Raw genomic sequence first — 25,922 nt, 5'->3', positions numbered from 1 at the left:
TACCCCAGATGTGCTACTTGCTATCACAGTCCTACCCCATGCCTTGTAGTGTCCTTGTCACCCCGAAACTTGGTTCAGTTAACATTTCCTTAACCTCAAAATCTAAACTGAAGGGACTGGTTAGGGAGGGCTTTCCTGCCCTTTCTGCCTCCAACCCCAGTGACTATTTAGAAGCTCAGCCTATGTCTTCTCTCCCAACACCTCAACAGTTCCCCATTTATACCACCTGTCACGTTGACCTTTCATTATTGATTTATTTACTGACTTTTCTATCAGATTTAACTTTTTTGAGTGCAAACACTACATTTCATCCTCCTTGGTATCCTCATTACCAAAGGCACTTAATACTTTTGAATTTGTTTATTCATAAATATCCTACTAAAAATTTTTCTCATTTTTATTACATTAATGGCCAGCCACAGGTAAAAATGAATTCCAAATACAACTAGTACAGTGATTTAGAATGAATTTCTTCTCTCTCTCTTACCACTTAAGAGATCTAAAGCAAGCTATTTAATACTTGTATAAATACATAAAGTAGATTAGAAAACTGAAGCATTGAAAGATTATGTGATTTTATATATGTAATGTGCTTTGAGCAACTCCTGGCACATAATAATTTTCAATAGTGTGAGTAGCTATTACCTTCAGTTTCAAATCATGTGTCTGTTTTAAAGCTTGAAATCTCAGCTCTCCTGAATTATGAATGGCAGTTTTTCATCACTGGCGAGATTTGATTAATACTATCCTATTAGTTTTCTTTTTGGCTTTATTTTATTTTTGGAAATGCAAAAATCACAAGGCATCTGAGGATACTCTAACAATGAGCCCAAGGGAGATGTACTCTATGATCACAAAGAAAATTCTGGTGCATGGTGCATTGTACCATGCTGCATACATTTGTATAGCTGATGTGCAAGAGAATCAGTGTCATTCAGTCCAACTGCTAAGCCTGCAAAAAGAAATGATGACAGAAAATCAGTTGTTACCTATTACCCAGGATATAATGAGCATCTCCATCCATGAGAAGCAGGATGTTTTCATCCTGAACAGCTGTTTTGCATTATCTGTGCTGGTTTCATTAGGAAGGAGGTTGGTGCCTTCAAATCTGTCAGCTGCATTCATGACTAGCAGTCCCAGAAAAATGGTGAAGGAGGCTGCGTGTGCTACAAATTTCATGAATGGTCCACGCATTATCTTCCCCATCTGCCACAACACACACCAAAGGAAATTTTAATTTTGTTTTGTGAACTTTGCAAAGTACACACACACACACACACACACACACACACACACACGCAAGAATAAACATTGACATATTTCAATGTTATCCTAAAACAATTTTGCATCCTTACATAATTAGTGATATAATTTTTTATGTTGATGTAAAATTTTGATCACATTCTTTAGCTACATGAGTTGATATTCTTGATTAATAATTGAATCACTTTTCTGTCAAGGCTATTTAAGTTCTTAAGATAACTATGTAATATTGGTGAAAAAATACAGAGCATAATATCAGGGCTATTCATAGAAAACAAACTAGTGGGTCTAAGGTATTAAGGAAGCAACAATGAAAATATGAAAGCGAGCCTACTCTGCAATGTATAGATCCTTGATTGTTGCCCTCATGTCTCTTCCATTGACATACATGCAAGTCAGACCTCAGCTGTTGCTGTCTTGTGTTGAATTCAAATGGCCAATAAATGTATGAAAAAATGTTAAACATCATTAGTAATCAGAGAGATGCAAATCAAAACTACCATAAGATTTCATCTAACTCCAGCTAGAATGGCAATCATTAAAAACACAAGAACAAATGTTAGTGAGGAGATGGAGACATGAGAACTATAATACATTGTTTGTAGGATTGCAAATTAGTGCAACTACTTTGGAAAACGGTATGGAGGATCCTCAGAAGAATGGGAACAAACCTATCATATTATCCAGCAATACCACATCTGTTTATCTACCCAAAAGAATGGAAATCAAACTATTAAACTAATGCCTGTGTATCTATTTTCATTGCGGCACAATTCACAATTGCCAAACTATGGAACCAGCCAAGGTGTCCAGGGACAGATGAATTACAAAACTATAGACTATGTACAAAATGGAATTTTACTCAGCCATACAGAAGAACACAATTACATCATTTACAGGGAAATGGATGGAACTGGAGAACATTACACTAAGTGAGATTAGTCAGTCACAAAAAGTAAGAAATCAGATGCTCTGCCTAATATGTGAAAGATAGGAAGAAAATGTAAAAAAGGAGGAACTCTAGACAAAGAAGAAGAAACTATAGATGAGAAAATAAGGTGACTAAATGAGGGATATGAGAGGGGAGAAGAGAAAAATTCCCTATTGTACATTATGTGTATTCACAAACATATCAAAGTCAATCACTAAGTGAAACATGAGAAGGAGGGAGAAGGAGGGAATGGGGTGGGAATTGGGTAAGGGCTAATTGAGTGACATGTGCATGTATAGCTCTACCATATTGTACTCCATTAAGATGTATGACTACAATACACCAATAAAAAAAGTAAAAACCTGGGAAAAACATCATAGGAGAAACTCTAGATGAAGAAGGAGAAACCATAGATGAGCAAATAAGGAATAAGGCTATCTAACTGAGGGGATGGATGGGGGAAAATGGAAATTCCCTAATGTACATGATGTACATTCACAAACATATCAAAGTCAACCACTAAACCACAGATGGAGGGAGGGGGAGGGAATATGGTGGGAACTGGAGAAGGGCTAATTGGGTGATGTGTGCATGTATGCCTCTACCCTCTTGTACCTCATTAAGATGTATGGCTACAATGCGCCAATAAAAATTTTGAAAAGTCACAAGAACCAAAAAGATAATTCAGTACAGGCTATTTTCATTAAATATTAGGACAATGTCCTTCGATGGACACTGGGTATAAAGTCTAACAATTTAGGCTCAGATTCCCTCAGTTTCATTCCTCATTAGCTGAGTGACAAAGAGTGAATCTTCAAAATTGTGTGAAAAATCATTTATCATATGAAATATAAGGATCTTAAATCTATAGTTTCTCTATAGTATAGGATTCATGTCTGTCTGAAATGCATGGATCTTAGCTAAGAGAGGGGAAGTTCTAGATTGTGTCTTAAGGGTTCTGGTCATCCTCTTAAATGGTCAACAAAACCCAATACATATATTCAGTCTGTTTTTTCTTGGCCAAGGGCCTATTGTAAGAAATATCAATGTGCTTTCAATATATTCTCCTTGATATGCCATATGTATCATTTTTATTCCATAATGTTTTATGTGTGATGTATTTTAATTACATATTAAAACATAAAAGTTCATTGTCAGTTTCAACATTTCCTCATTGGAAAAGCAATTAAAAATCTGGAACCAACTATTTAAAATTTTCAATTTATTTAAGTGTTTTGCAAAACTGGTATCAGGACAATAATTGATAATAGTGAAACCTATAGAAAGGTGATCTTCTACCTGCTTTGTTTCAACAAGAATAAGAAGCAACTTTCAAAGACACCAAAAAAATAAAAGAAAGCATAAGTTTAAATAGAACCAAAGAAACAGAAAAAGAATAAAAGATGAAAAATAAGGTAGGGGACATGAAATGGGGTTGAAAATAAAGCTACCATGTTAGAATGGGCCTGATAAATGGAAAAGCTTAGCCTGGCTCTCCTAGATTCTGCTACAGCCAGTGTTCAGTCATCCAGGTAGTGTTTGACCTCTGTTGCATCCCTGACCTGGCTTATCTTCTTATTCCACTGGGCTTCTAGGCCTTAAATAATGTAATGCCTTTATCTTACTCTGAAGGGGAAGAGAAGAACCAAACCAAGCATTGTTGTTTCTTTTTTTTTAAAAAAATTGCCAGGTGTGGTGGCGCACACTTGTAATCCCTGCGCTTGGGAGGCAGAGACAGGAGGATCACGCAGGTTCGAAGCCAGCTGTGCACGCTGGCTTAGAAGACCCTGTTTCCAAATAAAAATGTAAAAAAAAATGGGTCTGGGTGTGTAGCCTGGAGGTAGAAGGGCTTCCAGGAACCCCAGTACCACCAAAAAAAAAAAAAAAAAAAATTGTAGGTTACTTTTTAAAGCAAGCAAAAATTTTAAAAAGGCGGGTTCTTAGGACATACATAGGGTTTCTGTCCTCATACCCTTTATTTCATTTTTGAATTTTTTATTGGTACATTAAAATCATGTGTATAGTGACATTCAGAGTGACAGGGACATAGCTATCCCCAGCATTTGGTAAGCTTCCCTGGCTTCCACCCTATTCCTTTCCTTTCTGAGTACACAACACTGAGATTATCATTAAGAATTTTGTATATGTATATTGTATCAACTGGAGTGCTTCCTTCATCAAATTTCTCTCTTACCTGCTTCCTTCTCCTCCACTCCCTCCATCACTCTACTAGGGTTTCATCTCCTTTGTCTAGAGTCCCTTTTTTATCCCAATTTCTCCCTAGCTTCCACATATGAATAAAAATCTATGACCCTTCATTGTTTGTGAAGTCTGATCAGACTTAGCATAGTCTCTAGTTTTTACTCTAGACAAATGAGGGCTATATTTCTTTTTAAAGTAAGAGAGACTTTGGCAACTCTCAGTAGACTTTAAGAATTAAAATGAATTATTCATTTAAGTAAATTTTTTGCATTTCTGTATTCTAGAATGCAAACAGATTTCTAATAAATAAATGTAAATAGGAAGACATTTTGGAATAAGTTGAACAACTGGTATACCAGAAAATGATTGAGGGTAAGCATTGAAAGAAATATTTGCCTCTAAGTTTTCTATATCATGCTCTTATTAGGTAATTATCTATGACCAGATACCCCACTATCTAATAACACATAGAAATGCAGAAAGCTGGGGCTCCTTAAACTAAAATGATTGTAAATCCCAGTATAACCCATTTGTATTGTAATGATCAAAAACAGCTGATATTTGAGTGACAGTAGAAGAAGGAAAGTAGAATAAGTAGAAAGAAAGTAGAAGGATAGTAGAACAAGTAAAAATAAAACTTTTCTGAAAGGGGAAGAGAAAAACCTATAAGCCCTGTCCTTCTTGAAGGATGTACATGTTTATATTTGATCTTCTTGAAGGATGTACATGTTTATATTTGATCTCGGTTAATTTTCATGGATATATTGGAAACTCTAAAATATTTAAATATATCTTAAATACAAGCCTTCATTTAGCTGAAGCTATCTTCCCTCCTAAAAAGTCAATTCTATGACCTACAAAAGCTGTTTATGTTCATTGTTAATGGAAAAAATTATAAAATAGATGTTAAAATCATTCTTCAGAGGAAAAATAATAGTCATTAAAACAGATTTTAGACATGAGAAAAATGCTTTGATGATTTCTGTTTAATTGAATTATTTGCCTCAGTGTTCATAAGTGAGGATGTAAAACAGATGCCAGAAAGAAACATGGCCAGAGAAGAAGAAATAGTGAAGGAAATCAGGTTAATTTTGATTCAATCAAAAATTGAGAACTGTGTAAACCAAAGGACTACATAAATAGCCTGTTTCAAAGCACCAGACCCTCCAGAAATCATTGTGCTTTTGAATTTGCTGGTTATAGAAAGAGAAAATTATTAAGTTTAGGATAGATATTATAATTTAACTGATCACAAAGTAAAAACAAAAGGGATAATTCAGCTTAAGTCTTTTTTTTTTTTTTTTTTTTTTTTTTTTTGCGGGTCTGAGGATGGAACCCAGGGGCATTTGACCTCCGAGCCACACGCCCTGCCCTATTTTTTATTTTTTATTTTGAATCAGGGTCTCACTAAGTTGTAGAGGGCCTCACTATGTAGCTGAGGCTGTCTGCGAACTGCGATCCTCAGTCTCAGCCTCCTGAATGCTGGGATTACAAGCGTGCTCCACCACACCCAGCTAGTTTAAGTCTTTCAATTCAGCTTAAATCTCTGAAGACTCAGCCGGGCATGGTGGCGCACACTTGTAATCTCAGCATTTGGAAGGCTGAGACAGGAGGATCACGTTTTTGCGACCACCTCAGCTACTTAGGCCCTTTGCAATTCAGTGAGACCCTGTTTCAAAATAAAGAATAAAAAATAGGGCAGGGGGTGTGGCTCAGGAGTAGAATGCCCCTGGGTTCCATACTCAGTACTGGGAAAAAATAAAACTCTGAAGACTCAGAAAATATGAGCAGAAGAATAGATTACAACCATAGGTGCAGTTTATGTTCAAATTTAAACATTTTTTTACAAAGTAAAATTTGTCATTCTGATGAAAAGGGGGAAAATACAAGTTTGTAGGAGAAAACCTGTGCTATAAATGTCATTTCTAATAAAGACCACTATTTTCATTTTATATTCTTCATTTATATCTTATATGAGATTTATTTTTGGTCATATATTGTAAGAGGAAACATATGATGATTTTTACTCTTATGGGAAGACACTGAGTCCTCAGAATTCCTGTTAACATCACTGGAAGCCATTCCCATGTGTAAAAGGTTTTGCCCAGCTCTCTAGCATGAGTCATTGTGAGAGGTCCCTAAATGGCTGGAACACCACATGACTAGGTAACAGAAGATATGTGTATATTATCTTCTGTAATATGTAATGGTGGCATATGTTTCTGCACTTGCTAATTACCAATGTCTGAAAATAAGTCATGTCCATATTGAAGAATAACAAGTGATCATCTGATTGTTCTACAAAGCACATCGAATGATCCAGAAGACATTTTGCTTTAGAATTCAGTCTGCCTCTGAGAAGTAAACTTAAGCAGATCTAAAAAGGCTACTTCAAAAACATGAAGGACATGGTTGTCGGCAATGCAGAACACAGAGTTCTGGATTTGTTAATAGAACAGTAGGTTGACATTTCTTCAATTTTTTCTATTGCAGTAACACAAAGCTATGTCCATCTGAACATGTTTTCATCTAAGCCTGGTCAAATATATTTTGCTAAGAAAGTAGGGTTTCTTTCCTATTGTGTTCTAGTGTGCTTTGTCCCTAATATTCTTTACTGAAACAAAAGTTACATTAGTATTTACATGATTATTCTTTATTCAAGATTTATCTGGTCATATTAGCTGAAATACAAAACAAAACTCCCATCTCAAATACTGCAAGAGGAAATACAATCATCTTTTAGAACGTCATTTGAAATATCTGTTAAATAATTCTAATAATGAGATCATTTTAATGAGATCTAATAATGATCTCATTAAAATATATAAGCATATGTACATATGAGTCTGGAAAAAACCTATATGATAATAAACTCATAGTAACTAAAGTTTACTTTTACACATTAATAGTATTGGTATTGGTGATTATTTCTTCTTTTCATTTTTTCTGTTTCCCTAGCAAGAATGTATTATTTTGTAATGTAAGAAATAATATAGATTATATAAAACTTGACTATATGAAATTTCCTTTCTTTTGTTTTTGTGGTAATGGGGGGGTGGAACCCAGGGGCTTTCTACCTCTGGACTATACTCCCAGACCTATTTTATACTTTATTTGGAAGCAGGGTCTCACTAAGTTGCTGAGAGCCTAAGTAGCTGAGGCTGGCTTCAAACCTGTGTGATCCTCCTGTCTCAGCCTCCCAAGAGAGGGGATTACAAGCATGTGCCACTGCGCCCGACATTGAAATTTTCATTTTAGGAATAGAAAATTTTCCTGCTTATGACCTGTTTCTAGTGGATTAGCCAGCTGCAGGCTTCTCAGACATACCTTGCTGCAAGGAGCACACCAGTAAATGAGAGCCAGAAAGGGCAGTCCAATGGCCACAGCAAGGACCACGAGAAACTTGACCGCCATTGTCTGCTGCCGTAAACCAGAAAGATTCTCATACCATATGGAGAGCAGCTGCTGTTGACAGTTTGGATGAGCTACAAACTAGCAGGGGAACAACAAAACAGTTAGTAGTATAACTAAAGAAAGGTTCAGCATAAGTTATTTTCATGTATTCTGATAGTTAGTTCTGAGTTTTCCCATGCAAAATATTATTAGAATTAAAAAAATGACACATCTAATTAATGAACATCAAGTAGGATAGGCAGAGGTTCTAATATGCATGGTATAAATTTAGAGATTCCAATTTATCAAACATTTTCTTCATAATTAATGAGCTTTGTGTCAACATATAGGACATTTAAAATTTTTAAATAGTTTAAGAGGGTTCATGAGTATTTTCCACAAAAGCTTTTCTGATCTGCATACACAAACACACATGCACACACAATCTTTTTACTTAGAAAAAGTGATGTAGCTATTATATCAACCCAGATCTTTAAATAATTAAATCTTTCCTGCATTTTAAAATTCACTTTTTTCATAATGTTTTTATCCTCACATATTTTTTTCAAAGTTTGCATTCTCATTTTTTACATAAAACTTGGTAAAGTTGTTCAATATGTAAAAATGGCAAAAATATTCAAATGTCATATAAAGCATAAAGGTTATATAAAGAAACTACAAATGGGTCTTAAGGATGGTTAACTTTGAAGATAATGAGAACAAGAGACATGTTTATCTGTTCAGAATGATAACTTTTGGTAACACCCGCTGTGAGTGGAAGAGGTAAACTCTCTCACACAGTTTGTGGATGTATACTGGTGTCTTTTTTGAAGGAAAACTTAACAAATGTGGTGTAGAATTAATAGATAAAAATGTGACATGTCAATTATACAAATGAAAAGATAAAAATGTGACAGATCATTTCCACATTTAGGAATTCTGTCTACAGATGAAACTGATGCAAGTAACCAAGTTATATAAATATATCTAATGTACAAAAAAGTAGAAAAAATTATAACCAAAGCTAAAAAAGGATCTTTAAATGGTAAACAGATGTCAATGAATAAAATAATACAATGCAGCCCTTGAAAAGATGAAATGGATAGTTATTGATTAATACATGAAGATGTCTAAGATATAAATTTATAAAGAAAACATAACCATGGTTAATTATTCTTCATTAAGAGTGTGAATATTGGAATTCTTACTATAGACAGAGATTGTTTTATTGTAAAACTATTTGTAAACATTTGTAAACATCTTACATATCCTAGAAAACAATCAAACGAGTATAGGTCATTTCATGAAGACAGAAACTAAAAATATTCTACCAATAAAGATGCAGCTGGAGGGGCTCCAAATGTGCTAAAGGCTAAAGAAGAGATCAAAGGTATTGGTCCCGAATTAGAGAATACCAACAGAAAATATCAAATAGAAAAATGGAGTTGGGTCTGAAATACTCTATCAGGGTTCCTATCATATAACAATGACTGGCATATAGTGTAGCTTGAAGGGCTCTCAAAAAGCTGATGATTTGCTGGAGAATCTGCCCTGTGAAACTGCAAATTAAAAAAAAAAACTAGCTCAACCTAACAATGACAATATCTTATCTTTATTTAGGACAGGAAAGAACTGAAATAATGAAAACAGGCTCCTTGCCTGGCCTTACTTTTTTCACTTCATATTTGATGGCAAGTTTTAAACGGCTGAGATTTGGACGACCATGATCACCAGGGTGGCATGTTTCCACATCCCCATTCAGAATGGCCTCCACTTCTTCGGTATTTCTGCACAGATCAAGGAGTCCAACGACAAAATCTTTGCACTGCATTGATAGTTTTTTGTAGTCATTCTAGAAAAGGCAAAGCAAAATAAAAAGCAATGATGTAGAAGTAGCATACTGTGCTGTGTTACACCACAGATGTTTTTAAAGAATTGAGATTGTACTTTTTAAGAGAAAAACTTCATCTTGAGCTTTACTGGGGTTTCTTGGGGTTTTTTTTGTTTGTTTATTTTTTGTTTTGGTGGCACTGGGGTTCCTGGAAACCCTTACCTCCGGGCTACATTCCCAGACCTATTTTATACCTTTTTTTAATTTGGAAAACGGGTCTCTTAAGACAGCAAGGCAGGCTTTGAACCTGCGCGATCCTCTTGTCTCCACCTCCCAAGCCTGGGGATTACAAGTGTGTGCCACCACGCCCCACTGAGTTTTAATTTTTTTCTTTTTTTTTTTTTTTAAATACTTCAGTTGCTGTTCTGCTTACTCACCTCAAAATGTTTTATCACCATAACGATTTTCCTCATACTAGAAAGAGTAGAATTTGCCCAAAGCATAACCAAAGTTATTAAAAGAGAATATGCTGTGCCGGACTCTTGATTCTGGAGAAATAGAAACTATTGACTCAGGAGAAATAGGAAATAACCAACTTTTCTCACAGCCTGATCAGGGTGCACTGCATGCCTCAGGTCCTTTACAGTCACAATTTCATTAGCAAAATGCATAATATACATTTAACAGATCTTTGTAAGACATTAAACTGTGTTGGCAAACCTGAGAATCAGAACATTTGGAATGGTTCCAGAAAAAGCAAGAATATATAAATTATTTTTAACAAACTAAACTGTACTGAGAAAGTTTATGTATTGGGCAGGGGATCAAAAGATGAGATCTGTAAACCAAAAATCAAGATTATTTTCTTTAGAGAAAAGAAAGTGTAATGAAAAAATTTTCATTGTTCTAATTTATGGTTTGCTTCTGTTGGTCGAATATTGTGTTGAGAAGATTCATAGAGTCCTATTCAATTACCATAAACTGATTCCATCCTTCTATATGGTATCTATTCACATCTTCCTTCAGGTCTCTCTAAATATTCCCTTCCTCTTTATTTTTTTAATAAAGTCTAGTATAACTAAATGTTAATCAAGAAAACCTATTATCTAAAGCTTGTTGTGTTGTAGAGGTGATGTTTTCATCCCATTTAATCACCTCCATAATCTCACTAAGGAAATATATGTTTCAATCATGCAATAAGCACTAAAATTTGGCTTAAAACCTAAACATGTTTGGTTGAAAATTCTGCCTTTTAAAATCATACCACTTCATCTCTTCTTTGTAGAATGTTTTTTCTACTTTGATCTTTGAAAATAAATAAGAGCAATCAAGGAAAATGATAGTCCCATTTTATACATAAAAAATCTAGGTTTCCCTAAAGTCAGTTTTAGTGGCATAGGTGGATCTTAACTCAGCGTTGTAGATTCAAAGCCAGTTGTCTTTCCATCCTAAAACTGCCATGTATTATAGGTTGACAAGATCTGTTAGAAGGATAAAGAGAAATATATGTGGTTCTGGGTGTCTGTCAGTAAGTCAATACTTGAGAGGAGTCCATCTGGACATAGTTTCACACTGGGTATATGGAAAGCACCGACCTAGGCTTCTTTCTGTGAAATAGGCCTAGTGAACTTCAATGAGACTTAGTCTCTGCTCAACAGTTACCCTTTGCTACTGCAGCTACAGAATGTATAAAAGCAAACTGAGAAAGCAGATTCAATCTTGACTAAGAATGGCTCAGACTACTTCTGGACAGATGACGGTTGAATAGTTATGTACACAAAAGGAAATAGCTCTGTCCCTTTCATGAAATAGCAAATTAGGGTCTGGAAAAATTATGAGGTATGAAACTGCACATGTTGCCCATGCCTACCATGCTACGGAGTAGTGGTTAGTTAGGATTCTGGGCTTTTAAAGCTATACATACCTATGATTGAATCCCAGTCTTTCCAGTTATTAGCTGTGTGACCTTAAGTAAGTTCATTCAGTGAGATAGGTACTGTGTTTACTCTCATTTTCAGATGAGAAAACCGATGCTTAATGTGATTAAGGAAGTTTTAAAGTTTTCATCATTCATGAAAATTACTTGGAGCAGTGCTAAACATTTATCAATTATTTGATAAAGTATAACTATTTTATTTTATGTTATCAAAGACAAGGTATGGAAAAATAGGCCATATCTGGATATTCACAAGATACCATGAAACTACAACAAAATTTAATGAACCTGGCTTTACTTGTATATTGAACTCAATTATAAAGGTAGACTTAGTTCTTTTTGAATGTTTGTAGTTTAGGGGATTGATTCCAGAGGCATTCTGCCTCTGAGTCATACCCCCAGCCTGATTTTATTTCTTCTTTGGAAACAGGGTCTAGTTAGGTTGCTAAGGATCTCACTAAGTTGCTGAAGCTGGTTTTAATCCTGAAATTCTCCTATATCAGCCTCCCAAGTCCTGGATTACAGGCATGTGCCACCATGCTTGGTTACAGTTAGTCTTTTTTAAGATAACAAAGTAATTGCCAAAATTCATGCTGTCTAGAACTCTACGAAGGCTCAGATAAAATCAAATATTTTGAAAGTGAGATCCTTCAAAGAAACAATATGAACTAAAAAAGTCATGTTCAGGAGTTTTTTGACACTTACTATCTGAACCTAGATATTTTCCCCCAATTAACTGATAATTCTCAAGGCAAAAACACATATTTTTTTTCCAAAAAGAAAGAAAGAATAAGACCTTGCTTTCAGGAATAAATACAAACATTTCTTTAAACAGAGGAATCCATTTACAAATGTTTCCTATTTTAAAAGCTCTCTCAAATTGACACATCAACTCACTTAAAATGAAATGTTGGCAGTAATTTATTAGGCAGCATCCAACACTATGACTTGGTTCTTTGAGAGAAAAAGTAAAATTAATGGGTTGGCTTAATACTCAGTTGTGTCTTTATGTCATACACTTATGCCATACATTAATAAATTAGAAGTGGGTGTTTGTCTATTGACCATAGTGGGCTAGGCAAGTATAGAGGTTATGAAATAATTACAATATCCCAGTTAAAATTATCCTTTCAAAGGGTCATCATCCTAAAATGCTTGAATTTTACATAGTAGAAGAAATATTATAATCTATAATTTAATCTCTGGGTTTTCTTTTTTAAAAAAAATAATAAAGTTTCTTCACCGAAATTAACAGGGTTGGGAAAAAAGTACTTGTCTTGGTTCTCAGTAACTGACAGGTTTTGCAGAAGAACAGACCTAATTATGAAACTAGGCTCAACCCAGTTATTAGCTATGTTGTAACTTTTGGTAAATTATTAATCCCTGAAAGCCCATCATCCTCATGAGTTGAATGAGTTGAATTTCCTAGGGTTACTATGAAAGTTATACAAGACAACAAATGCCAGGTTCCTGGCACAGGGCAGTGCCTATCAATGGTAAGTATTATTTTCGACTTCCGGGAAGATGGCGACCGAGAAAAGCGGGGCTTAAGAGCCCCGCTAACAACAAATATCCATTACCACAAAATCAGCGCCTTTCAAAGCCAGAAAACAACATCACCAGAGAAACAAAAAATCACCAGGCTCCAGAGAGAAAGCGGACTGAGAACAGAGCCACAGAGGATATTCTCACGCCCGAGGACGCGGCAGATGCGGCAGCAGCGCCATACTGCTGGCGAATTCATGGGACGGCCACAGCAAGCCGAGGGGAGCCGCTGCGGAACAGCCAGGCGGGATTTCTCTGCGCAGAGGACATCTAAAGCTCCCAGTGTCTGAGCTCAGCACACGCTGCAGGGATTCAGAGTGGAAATCAAAACCAAGAAAAAAAAAAAAAAAAAACGCCAGCCCAACAGCCGAGGGCGTAGCAGCGGCGCCATATTGCCACCAGCGGCAGCAGCACAGAACTCACTACAGCTACATCTGCGTACTCAAGAACAGTGAGTCAAATTGCGGGCCACAGCGGAGAAATCCCAGTACTGTACTCACTGGGACTTGACCCAGTGGGAGAGGGGCGGTGGCAGTGATATCACACCATAGGAGAACGTGCAACCTGGCACCCCCCACAGTCTAAAGCAGCCTCTATCGACTCTCTGGGTCGGAGACTCTGTGATAAAACCCAGTAAAGGAGTAGTGGGGTCTGAGATACTACTGACTCGAGATCCAGAGCACCTTAAGTGAAGTCATAGTGACCCAAGGGAAGAACCCAGAGAAGGCACAAACTTCCGAAATCATGGGAAAGAGGAATAATACTGGAGCAATTAATGCTCACAACCCCACAACATCAGAACCCGATAAAACAGAAAATCAGAGATTTCTAGAAGATCAAATCAGGAAAATAACTGTAGAAATAATAGAGGTGCTTCGAAAAGAACTCAGAGAGAGCCAAAAAGAGATAAAGGATGCAATTAATGAAGTAAAGGCCTCAATTCAAAGCACAAACAACCGATTAGAACACATGGAGAACAGAATCTCGCTCTTAGAAGATGATCATTCCAAAAATGAACGCATAGTTTCTCATCTAGGAAAAAATATCCGACAGCAGGAATCTGATATTGAAGAAATATGGGCCCATTTTAAGAGAGCTAACCTAAGAATAATTGGAATAGAGGAGGGAAAAGAAAGTGAAACTAAAGGGATCAACAATCTCTTCAAGGAAGTAATAGCAGAAAATTTTCCAGACATAGAGCAAGAGGTCGATACGCAGGTCCAGGAAACTTATAGAACTCCCTTTAGACAGGATCGGAGAAGAGGATCCCCACGCCACATAATTGTCAAAATGACCAATGTGGAAGCCAAGCAGAGAATCTTAAAGGCAACAAAAGCAAAGGGCCAAGTGACATTCAGAGGCAAACCAATTAGAATCACTCCAGACTTCCCAAACCAAGTTATGAGAGCCAGAAGGGCTTGGAGTAACATATTCCCAATTTTGAAAGAAAACAACTTCCAGCCAAAAATTTCCTACCCAGCAAAACTTTCTATCAAATTAGATGGAGAAATAAGAAGCTTCCATGACAAACAGAAACTGAAGGAATTTATGTCTTCAAAACCAGCGCTAGAGAAAATACTCAAAGAGATTAACTACAAAGAAGAAATAGGTAACACACACCAGAACCAGAGAAACAAGATTTCCCATCCAACAGACAACTAAGACTGGTTATCTGTGGAGATTCATTATTTATGTTAGTCTGTTACCTATCTCTAAAGGGTATTGTTTGCCTTTATTGTTGTTAATTTTTAGGATTTCTAGTTGGAATATTAATATACCTTCAGATATAGCATTTGGAAATATTTTATCCCATTCTATTAGTAACTCTTAACTCTGTTTACATTGTCTTTGGATATACAATATGTTTTTTATTTTTTAGGGAGTTTGTATACTCTTCTGTTGCCTGTGCCATTGAAATCATAACCAAGAAATCACTGCCAATTTCAATGTTGTGAGGTTTTATGACCCAGATTTTCTCCTAAAAGTTTATAGTCTTAAGATTTATATTTAGGTCTTTTATCTATTTTGAGTTAATACTTGTATATGGGATTAGGTAAGGGTCCAATTTTATTTTTTTCCATGTAATTATTATGTTTCAACAATATTTAGTTAAAAAATTATTATTTCCACCACCAAATGTTTGTGGAAACCTTGTCAAAAATAACTTGACAATATAGGGAAGAATTTAGCTCTAGGCTTTTATTTAACTCCAATGGTTTATATATCTGCCTTTAGAATAGTACTACACTGTTTCAATTATTGTAGCTTTATATGGTTTGAAATCAGAAAATATATATCTTCTAGCTTTGTTCTTTTTCAAGATCGATGTGGGTACCTAGAGTCCATATTCCATATTAGGATAGATTTTTTTTTCTGAAAAATAAATATATAAATATATGATAGTTTCACCTAAAAAATAGAAAAAAATAGATTCTCTGGTAAGAAAGAAAGCAAAAAGAAATATTGAAATGTTATCTTTAAGTCATCAAAAGCTTGGTATCAGACAAATGAAACTGTTATGAGAGATTATCATTTTTAATTTTGGATAAATTGCTATAATACTAGATGTCAACTACTAAGCCAAGCATAGGAGGGGGGGATAGGGAGAGAACGGAGTGGGGATCGGGTGGGGGCTGACTGGGCAATGTGTGCATGTATGTCTACAAAAGTATGTATCCCACTATGATGTATGAATACAGTGCACCAATTAAAAATAAATATGGAAAAAAAAGTATTATTTTCATTATTTTAGAGCAAGATCCAGTTTTTCTCAGTTCGCCATTACAAGGTTTGCTAACAAATAGAAAAACATGTTGGAATTTGGTGTATCATCTGAAAATATACTGAAAATAAAACAAGTCTTCATGCATTCATTCCTCCAGTAAATATTCTGCACAATGCAGCGATGAAAGTTTTGTAAAATGGGATGATGTCGGTGACTAGTGTGGTAAGTGTAGAATATTACTATCAGTGTAGTGATGAATGGCCAACCATGCGTGTGAGACTGTTTTACTCTGGGACTTTCCTGCTCTTCTGGATAATTGTCATTATATGACTCAGTGGTCATTGAGCTCTGTTCCAACCAATGCGGTAATGACTAGTACTTATGAAGGATCTGTGTGAAGTTGTAAGAGACATAAAGGTTTATTATACACTATTCTACAATAAAGGTTAAGAGAAAAGGGTGAAGATTTCAAAATAAGATGTTAAAGAGCTTTTCCTGGGTAGGTCAGATGTAGTGACTTCTGTGCTAATGGTTAGAAGCATCAGGGGCTGCTTAATTAACTGAATATAGCATTTGATAGGAAGATTTTATTCCTCCCCAAGCTTCGGTATTTTTAGGTTCCCCTGAAGCTGTCAAGTAGTGAAGGTGAAGAAGTACTGGGGACTCTCATAGAGCAGATAGTCACACTTCACTGCACTTCCTGCTGATTGTCATGGCCCTAAAATTCTGCCAGAATACTGTTTTCTTTACCCATCTATTTCAAACTATGATAGAAAATTCAAAGTCAGAACACGCATGTGCTTTGGTGCACACGCACAACCATTTTAATGCATTTATGTTTGTGTGTATCTGTCTTTTTTGAGTGGACTCTAATATCCTTCAAGACAAGGACCTCATCTTCCTTGCCCTTGGATCCACACTGTCTAGCAAATGAGAGGCACATAGCAGGCTATCAGAAAGTTTTGTTGACTGATGTAAAGAGTGGAATGTGGCTGGGTACAAAACATATCTGGATTAAAATTTTTGTCCTGACACTTAACAACTACATGATGTCAGAAGAGTTACTTTTCTTTCTGGCCTTCTTAGTTTTCCCTAATTATAGAGAACATAAGTACTATGATGTCACAGATTTACAGGGTAATTTATTAAGAATAACTCACTGAGCTCAATAATGGTGTATTGCCTCCTTCTCTGTGTGTGATTCTGCCATACAGATGACTTCACCTCTAAGTGGTACCCTGTGTTGTTCCATAAAGTCTGACAGCAATCACACAGCCTTCCTACTAACTAAAATTACTTTTCATCTCAGCCAGTTCCTTGCAAAGTATTTATTTTGCAATCAATGCAGATATTTTGAATATCATACACCAAAACATAGCAATAGCTTAAAAACAGAAAGGCATGAGTTCTCTTTTCCAAAGTTAGCATGGGGGCATCTGGAGGGCCATGTGCTTGTCAACACAGACCTTGAGGAAGGCATAAAGACCCTGGAAAAGCTCCAGAAAAGCTCTCTGTCCAGAACAGCTGTATAAAAGTGATTTGGGGGGATAAAAGGAAACATTGTGTATTGCTACAAGCAATGTAACATATAAGAGGTTAAAAAGGGGTTTCTAGATGTAGGTACATCTCAAGATACTAAAGGAAAATTAAAAATCTGGTGAAATGAATTTGTTGATGACACTATACCTGGTATTGGTCTCTCGCCTTTTAAGTCTGCCATCTCTAATCTGAGGTCAGACTTGAGTCAAGAAGAAATACAAGGAGTTTGTGTCTCCTTCTTGAGTATTCAAAAATAATCAGTTCTGGGCCTCTTTCTATTTTTATTACTTTTTATTTGCTGCCAAAGTTAGGTCTAACCTAATTTTGAGCTTAATTTGGCCAAGGTCTCCTGCTACAAAGCCTAATACTAATAGTAAAGATTCACTATATAAATTTAATTTGAATGAGTAGCAAACTTTTTATTTTTTATTTCTTTATTTTTTATTTTATTCATATGTTTGTTTGTTTATTTATTGGTGGTATTGGGGGTTCCTGGAAACCCTTCTACCTCTGGGCTACACTTCCGGACCTATTTTTTTTTTTTTTTTTGGTGGTACTGGGGTTCCTGGAAGCCCTTATACCTCCGGGCTACACTCCCAGACCTATTTTTACATTTTTCATTTTGGAAACAGGGTCTCCTAAGCCAGCGCACGCGGCTGGCTTCGAACCTGCGTAATCCTCCTGTCTCCGCCTCCCAAGCGCGGGGATTACAAGTGTGCGCCACCACACCCGGCAGCTATTTTATACTTTTTATTTGGAAACAGGGTCTGTTTCCAGCGAGGCTGGCTTTGAACCTGCACGATCCTCCTGTCTCCGCCTCCCAAGCATGGGGATTACAAGTGTGCGCCACCACGCCCGGCTGAGTAGCAAACTTTTTAAAAATTACGTTTTATTTGTAATTGATATTTAATACTTATGTATATTTACAGAGTAAATGTGACATATCAATACTTGTATACATTGTACAGTGATCAAATCAGAATACTTGGCTTACACATCAACTCAAAGATTTGTGTTTTTATGTGGTAAAAACATTCAAAATCCTCTCTTCTTGCTAGTTTGAAATATGCAATACAACAATACGAGGTAAAGATCTTTTGCGTCCTCATTCTCTTTAAAAGCCTATGACTCTGACAGCCAACTGGATTTCTTCCTATTGCTGTGGCTGTACCTAATTGTTAGATTTCTCTGCTGTGGTCTGGTCTTCCCTCTGCTTGGAGCCATCTAAGCATCCACTATAAGTTCACTATAAGTAATTCACTATAAGTAATAGTGAAACTTGTTTGGCTTAGAAAATTCTAGGCACAAGGTTAAAAATTACCTAAGAAATTCTGAAGCAACTGCCCCAGTCTCTTAATCATTATGGAAGGGGGATCTGGAAGGGGCTTAGAGTAGCTATCCAAAGTAGCTTACAAATCACTGTGAAAGTTCCCATTCTCTGACTTTCATAACACTGATTTGTTGTCTTTAAGCAGAGACTTTTCCAGGAGCTATATAATATCAGAAGTGGTGTAGGAATCAAATTCTAGATCCCTAATTTTCATAAAACCTAAATCCTTAAAAATAGGTATTTTGTTTCTTTATAAAAGGATCCCCTGTTTTCTGCTACCTGTGTACCAAGCAACAGAGAATCTGCCTCTCCTGGTTAATCTAAGTAGCACAAAATCTGGAGGGCTCTCTCTATTTCCCTGTATTATTATATGTTTAATGACAGAAATGTAATGTGCTGGCTCATGTTAAGATGATTTCAATTCAGATGTAGAATGAAGTATGGTGACAGAAATGAGGATCATTAACAATGTACTTCATTCTCTAGCAGTTGTCAAAGAATCCAGTAAGTTCAGACAAGAAGACTGCAGGAGGGACTATGGAATACAGTAGGTCCCCTTTATTCGCAGTTTTACTTTTTGCCATTTCAATTATCCCTCTTCAACAAATTTTAATGGAAAGTTTAGGTAACTAAATTTAGGTAACTCTGCTGCCCAAACTAGGCCTGGAGAATAAAATATTTGTCTTAACACTTTATAGTTGGCAAGAAAACATATTGCTTTTTTGCTTCGTATTTGTAAAAGGGTATTAAAAAACATAAAACTGACCTTTTCTCTGTGCACTGTAAGAATCTTGAGTCAGGTTTCTAAGTAGAAACACTGCGGATTGTCAAGTCATGCAATACATCTTTTAAAATATTTTAAAAACTGTTGTATTCCTTTAATATTAAACTAACTTAAAAGTGATTTAAAAGACGTTAAAAATAAAAAACTACTAAAGAGATTTATGTTTTCAGATAAATTAATTTTTCTCTCTCTTAAACCTTCACTAGGCAAGGCAATAATAAAATGGCCAATTCATTTAAACTATCTGAGAAACAGCAAAGCATAAGCCAGGCATGGTGGCGCACACCTATAATCCCAGTACTTAGGAGGCTGAGACAAGAGGATCGGAGGTTTGAAGTCAGCCTTGGCGATTTAGCGAGGCTCTCCTCAGCTTAGTGAAATCCTGATTTCAAAATAAAATAGGGCTGCCAGTGTGGCTCAGAGGTAGAATGTCTCTGGGTTCAATCCCCATTAATACCAAAATAAATAAATAATCAAACAAATAAATAAATATAAAAATAGTAAAACTAGCAAACTTAAGTCCCCCCAAAAGTGCATAAGCACATCACATCCACATGAACATGAAAATACATGGAGTGAACAAACAGAGGAGTGTCCATATCTCTAAATACTTGTAATCTGTAGAGGCCTCTATATTCTGCAATTTGTTTAAGTACACTGAAGAGTCTACATCCAGGTTACTTTTGATTCTTTCCAACTAGCTAATGTGAGCTATAAGCTGGCCTCTCCCTCCACACGGTCATCTAATATCATATAATGTTACTACATGCAAGCCTTTTCTGTTCCATTAGATTATAAACTAACTGAGGGAAGGACCACTGACTGCATTGTCTTTGTGTTTTGTCCGACATCTGCATCCTCATGCAAAACAGGAGTTGGAAAGATGGAGAGGAGAGAACAAATAAGTAAATGAAGAATGTGATCCATCATCTTCAGGGACTAGAGCAGTGTGCAGGCAAAAGTCCAGTAAGAGAAACACAAGTGCTGAAACATAGGCAGTTAAAGCTCATAAAAACTGAAAACAAAATCGAACAATAATTAACATTCATCATATTTCAAGGAAACTGCATTAGTCTTATTTGCAACTTTTTCTGAATCACTGAGTCCTAGGAGTCTGTGAAAAGTAAAAGAGAATGGGAGACAGGCATGGAAGGATCATTTGTTCTGCACGCTTAGGCATAAAGTAATTAGAGGAGAAGCCCTTGTCTCCATCCTGGGAGCAAAACATATACTGAGGGGTTCAGTATTCATTTACTTTCTCCTCCCCTCCTTGGAGGGAGAGAACCCCAAAACAGATGGACAGGTGACATTCCACAGTGCAGAGAGATACTATTCACTCAGTGACAGTGGCTGACACCAAGAAGCTGTCCAGTCTCTCAAGGTGTGGAGAATAGAAACAATCTTTCTCACAGCATATGAAATAGAGAAAATAAGATCCTTGTTTTTGTAAAAGGCTATACTTTCTGAATAATATATGATTCCAAACTGCACATGGTTCAGTAAAGGAAAAAACACATCACAAATAATGATAATGCATGGTAGAACATGACAAACTCAATTAGCTAAGTCAGACAACCCACTGAGGAAGTTTAGATGTGGGGGCAGGGACGCTTTGGGGCTAGCAGTCTTCATTCATAAATACAAATTTTTGCTTTTCTATTAGCCTAACCTAAAATATCTTTTCACTCATTCTCCACCTTCTAAAATCCCAATCATTCTGCCGTAGGAAGCTGAAATTCTATCTTACATGTAAATTTGCTGAAGCCTGTTAGGAATTAAATATTTCTTTCTCTGAACCTCCATAGCACATTGCTTGAAGCTCCATCCAGCAGTTGCATTTTGCTTTATACCATAGTTATTCAGGTATGATCTGCCTCTGGAGTCAAATTATGACTTCCTTAAGCTTATTCATTCTTCTGACCTCAATCATCTATCACAGTGCTTTGAAAATAGGAACAATGTGTTATATGAGGAAGAACCTGGGTCTTACAGTGCAGCACATCTGGGATTCTGATCCCAGCGGTGCCATTTGCCCTTTGTTGAACTTGGGCTTTACTTAACCTTTCTATGCCTCCCTTTCTTCATCTGAACAGGAACTTAATAATACCTTCCCAAGGCTGTGATAATATATAGACATAAACAATGTAAAATGTCTACTAGATAGTCAATCATTACTAAATGGTAGCAATAATATTTTTACTACAGTGATTAAAGTAAGAAGCTTATTGAATAAAAATATAAAATTACTTATCAGGAACAATAAGTAGCACATTATGGAAACTTATAAATACACCTTGAGTTTGATTTGTGCAAGGTAAAGTTCCTCCTGCTAGTGACCTACCTTGAACTCTTTCTCAATGTTGGCCAGCACTGCCAGCTCATTGCTAAGTTCTAAAGCTGTCATGACCGGATCCTCGCTAGACAATGACAGGTAAGCGGGACTCGCCAGGCCTTTATAGGCATTGATCCTGGATCTGGAGTGGCTAAAGGAGTCATGCTTTTGCTTCTGGTTGCATTCGCTGCACTTGCAGAAGTAATCATGAGGACGTTCAATCCGAGCACCCTTCCGCAGGAGAGTGTGCACAATTTCATATTCCTGGCAGTGGGCAGCCAGAATAATTGGAGTCACATCATGGGAGAACCTGGTCCCATCTTCATCATAGGCATAAAAATCATCTTGCTGGAGTTCAGATTGGCTGGGGCTTGTAGCTAACCTCTTGCCTTCAGCAAAAGCTGGGTGACTGAGAATTGCTTCCACGATCCGAACATAACCTTTACTAATAGCGAGAAGCAATGCATCCCCAACCCGAGAGAGGTTTTCTTTCTTGAGAAGAAGCTCCGTAATCTCCAGGTGCTCATTAGCCACTGCTAGTTGCAGGGCATTCTGGCCCATATAATCCACACAGTTGACATTGAGAGAGAGGCATTCTTCTAACATCTTCCGGACCACTGGGATGTTGCCATATTCGGCTGCATCTAGAAAACGTTCTTCCTCAATAGATAGGCTCGTTGAACGATCATTAAACATGTATGCAGGTCCTCGATTAGCTAACCTTCTCCCCTTCTCACGAAGGACCGTCTGCCGCCGGTGAGTCAGTCTATTGTCAGTGCCTCGGCTGCAATAAACCAGAAAGATTGTGAACAAATCATATTAAGAGCATTTCACTGTGCCAAATGACCTGCCATTCATCTAATGCAATCCTCAGTATAATAGATACTGTCTCATCATCTCTAGACCTACTTTATTATAAAATGAAGATGCATTCATTTGTTAATGGATGCCGAGAATGTCTCCTTTAAGAAAACCCAGCCCTTTGGAGACTTTTACATTCTAATGTAGGGTGGAGACTGGCGACTGCCATACTTTTTCTATGCCATTCACATGGAGATGAATATGTGTTTCTCAGGCCCAGATTGTAAAGACTTAGAAAAGACCAAGTCTCTTACTCACCAATATAATAGTGTGAAACTATTTTTAAAAAGTAGAGACAATAGTAAATTACTCAAGTCATCAATATTTATTGAATTCCTACCACACCATGGTCACACACTCTAGTAGGCCTGGGAAAATCAATGGTTAAAATAAGTGAATACTTTATGTCCCTTCAAGTCTTAGAGTCTGAGGGGAGAAATGGGCAACCTACACATTTCCCTGTCATCAGATGTTTGGTTGTGGTCATAAGCCTGTTGCAAAGACTCATCTAACCCAGCTTCTGGGAGAAAACAGTCTGCTGAAAATAGGTGAGTCACAGACAAGTGAATGAGTCCTGCGGGAGGGTGAGACAGGGTGGGTGGATGGAGGGATGCAGAGTCCTCTCTAGCAGAAAATCAACTCGATGCTCAGGGAGAAGCTTCACTAACAAGAACTATTAGTGCTTGGGTTGTATTATCTTGAAATTTATGGAAACTCAAAAAACTTGCAACTGAAAAGCCAGGTGGAAGGAAGCCTTCTGTGATGGAGATGGTGGTCAAAGAGGCCAGCAGTCTTTGGTGTGGGCCTTCAATCTGCGATACAAAATGACAGTGATTCTTTCTCTGATCAAAATGCTATCACAGCATGGATTTTTGTCCCTTATTGACTTGTGAATTTATGTCTTAAGTTCTTTTTTTTTATTTTGGGTATTAGGAATTGAATCCAGGGTCATTCTATCTCTGAGATATGTGCCCAGCCCTGTTTTATCATTTTTATTTTGAAACAGGGCCTCACTATGCTGCTGAGGGTGGCCTTGAACCTGCCATATTTCTGTCTCAGTCCCCTGCTTACCAGATTTTGGGTATGTACCACCTCACCCGGCTCTTCAGGTCTTTTTGAGCTTGAAAGGCTCTTACTCAAATTAGAAGTACAAGTTTTATTGATATCATTAATTGGAAACACAAAGATGACAGATTGTTATAGAATTGAGAAAAGGGAGAGTGAAAAGAAGGAAAAAGGTGTAATAAATGAATATTGTTTTCTCTCTCTAAAAATGTTCAAGGGATCTTTAAAGACTATCAAAAATTTCCCAGTGCTAAGATAGCTTAGGTAGATCCAAAGATACCAAATGCCACCTTTGCCTTGAATGTAGGCAGATTTAGAGAATCTACTAGCTCTTCTTTCCTAGCCTCAACCACCTTAATACCACCTCAATACTGTCTGCAGCAGAGATGCCAGAAATAGAAAATAATTTAGTCACAATGGAATTTTACTCAGCCATAAAAAAACACAAAATTGCAGCATTTACAGTGAAATGGATGGAACTGGAGGACATTATGCTAAGCAAGATTAGTCAGTCACAAAAAGTAAGAAATTGGATGCTTTCCCTAATATGTGAAAGCTAAGGTGAAAGGGGTCTTAGGAGGAACTCTAGATGAAAAAGGAGATCCTGTAGAGGAGCAAATAAGGCAACCTAACTGTGGGGATGGGAAGGGAGAAGAAGGAAACTCTTTAAAGCACACTATGTACTTATTCATATCGTAGTCAACCACTAAGCCAAGCATGGGAGGGAGGGTCGGGGAGGGAGTAGGGTGCGGACTGGGTGGGGGCTGGCTGAGTGATGTGTGCATTTTTGTCTACACAAGTTTTTTGCCTCATTGTGATGCATAAATACAATTTACCAATAAAACATTTAAAATAATAATTTAGTAATGTTTCATCAGCTCGCAGTTGGGTTATGGCTCTTCAGGAAGCCTAAAAAGTAGGCTACCATATTACCAAGTAGTTGTTGGAGATTTTTATCCACCAGTTATTCCTTTGGCTATCAAAGGCCTCTCTGAAACTCACTAAACAGATGTTTTATTAAAGAAATTTAATAAATTTAAAGAAATGAAATGTAGGGCAATAGCCAGATATATGACAGTAATAATTTCTTAGTCTTTAGATAAGGTATATGTAGCTTATTGATAATCATAAAGAAATGGTTTCTATAACTTTTTTTCTGAATAGCTTATTTTGCTTTTCATTCTATTTTTAATTTTATCAAGGTAATACATGTGCATATTTTAAAGATTCTATAATATTGTCACACACACAAAAAAAAACAAGCAGGATATTGTTCCTCATTTTTCCCATTTTCTGATTTCCAGAGGCAATGAATTTAAATTCAAATATTTTGACTTATTAAACACTTATATTCATAAATTCTTGGTTATTTTATTATTTCATGGTTTTTAAGGGCAGGCATTACCTATGCACTTCTCATAATGAAAGTTGAGGGTTTACTCACTTTCCCAACACTTCAACCATACCTTCATTCCCTCTCACACATCCACATCCCCATAGGTACACATAAAAACACTTCAGGGTCCTTTGTAATTCCAATATAGTTATATCCATGCTTAAAAATAATAACTATGTACTATTCATGGCTATAATGAATAGCATACCATCCTGTCTTTTCTGGTTCAGCTTCTCTCAGACCCCCAAATCAGTAGTTCATTTGCTTAATACTCTGTATACATTCGACTAAGTAACCAAATTCATATCTCCTTCAATGTAAATCTATTTCAATATGTTATATATCTTCTTTTCCATTTTAGCTTCTTGGAGAATCTTTTCTAATGCCTTTTAATCTATTAATCAACTGGACCAGTTGTTGTCTAGACGTGACAAAGTTATGTTGTCTGAATCATCCTTTTCCCACCGTTCCAAGGACTCCCTTTGCTTTGCTTTTGTGTAGGGTTCCTTGCTTTCTGTATTCCAGATCTTCCTCTTTTTTAGTTTACTTCCTCATTCTAGTATGGCACATTCTCCAATAGCTGACTAAGAAAGCAGGTATGGTATATATATAAAATGTGTGTGTGTGGGGGGGGGTGTGCACACGCCTTCCTGTATAGGTGGCAGATGCCTCTGGGACCAAACCCAATATAAGAGTATATTTTTAATGATCCACGTATAAAATTTTCTTTAATCTGAGCCATGCATGGTGGTGCACGCTTGTAATCCCCGCGCTTGGGAGGCAGAGACA

The 25,922-nt window shown here is 36.6% G+C and overlaps 1 protein-coding gene across 3 annotated transcripts in view; it reads right to left on the bottom strand.

Moving 5' to 3' along the window:
- TRPC6 (transient receptor potential cation channel subfamily C member 6) overlaps positions 1 to 25,922 on the bottom strand; it is a gene marked incomplete at both ends in the record, with an annotated part of 131,041 nt that overhangs the window by 30,490 nt on the left and 74,629 nt on the right. For all 3 annotated transcript variants that reach the window (XM_080719091.1, XM_080719092.1, XM_080719093.1), the window contains 4 exons: positions 990 to 1,206; positions 7,724 to 7,888; positions 9,459 to 9,641; positions 21,821 to 22,595. In XM_080719091.1, the coding sequence (XP_080575217.1) occupies positions 990 to 1,206; positions 7,724 to 7,888; positions 9,459 to 9,641; positions 21,821 to 22,595 (1,340 nt within the window). The remainder of the gene's footprint in view (positions 1 to 989; positions 1,207 to 7,723; positions 7,889 to 9,458; positions 9,642 to 21,820; positions 22,596 to 25,922) is intronic.

The sequence above is a fragment of the Muscardinus avellanarius genome, assembly GCF_963383645.1.
Source record: "Muscardinus avellanarius genome assembly, chromosome: 1".
In the NCBI taxonomy this organism is placed as follows: Eukaryota; Metazoa; Chordata; class Mammalia; order Rodentia; family Gliridae; genus Muscardinus; species Muscardinus avellanarius.
This window is presented reverse-complemented; position numbering and strand designations above follow the sequence as displayed.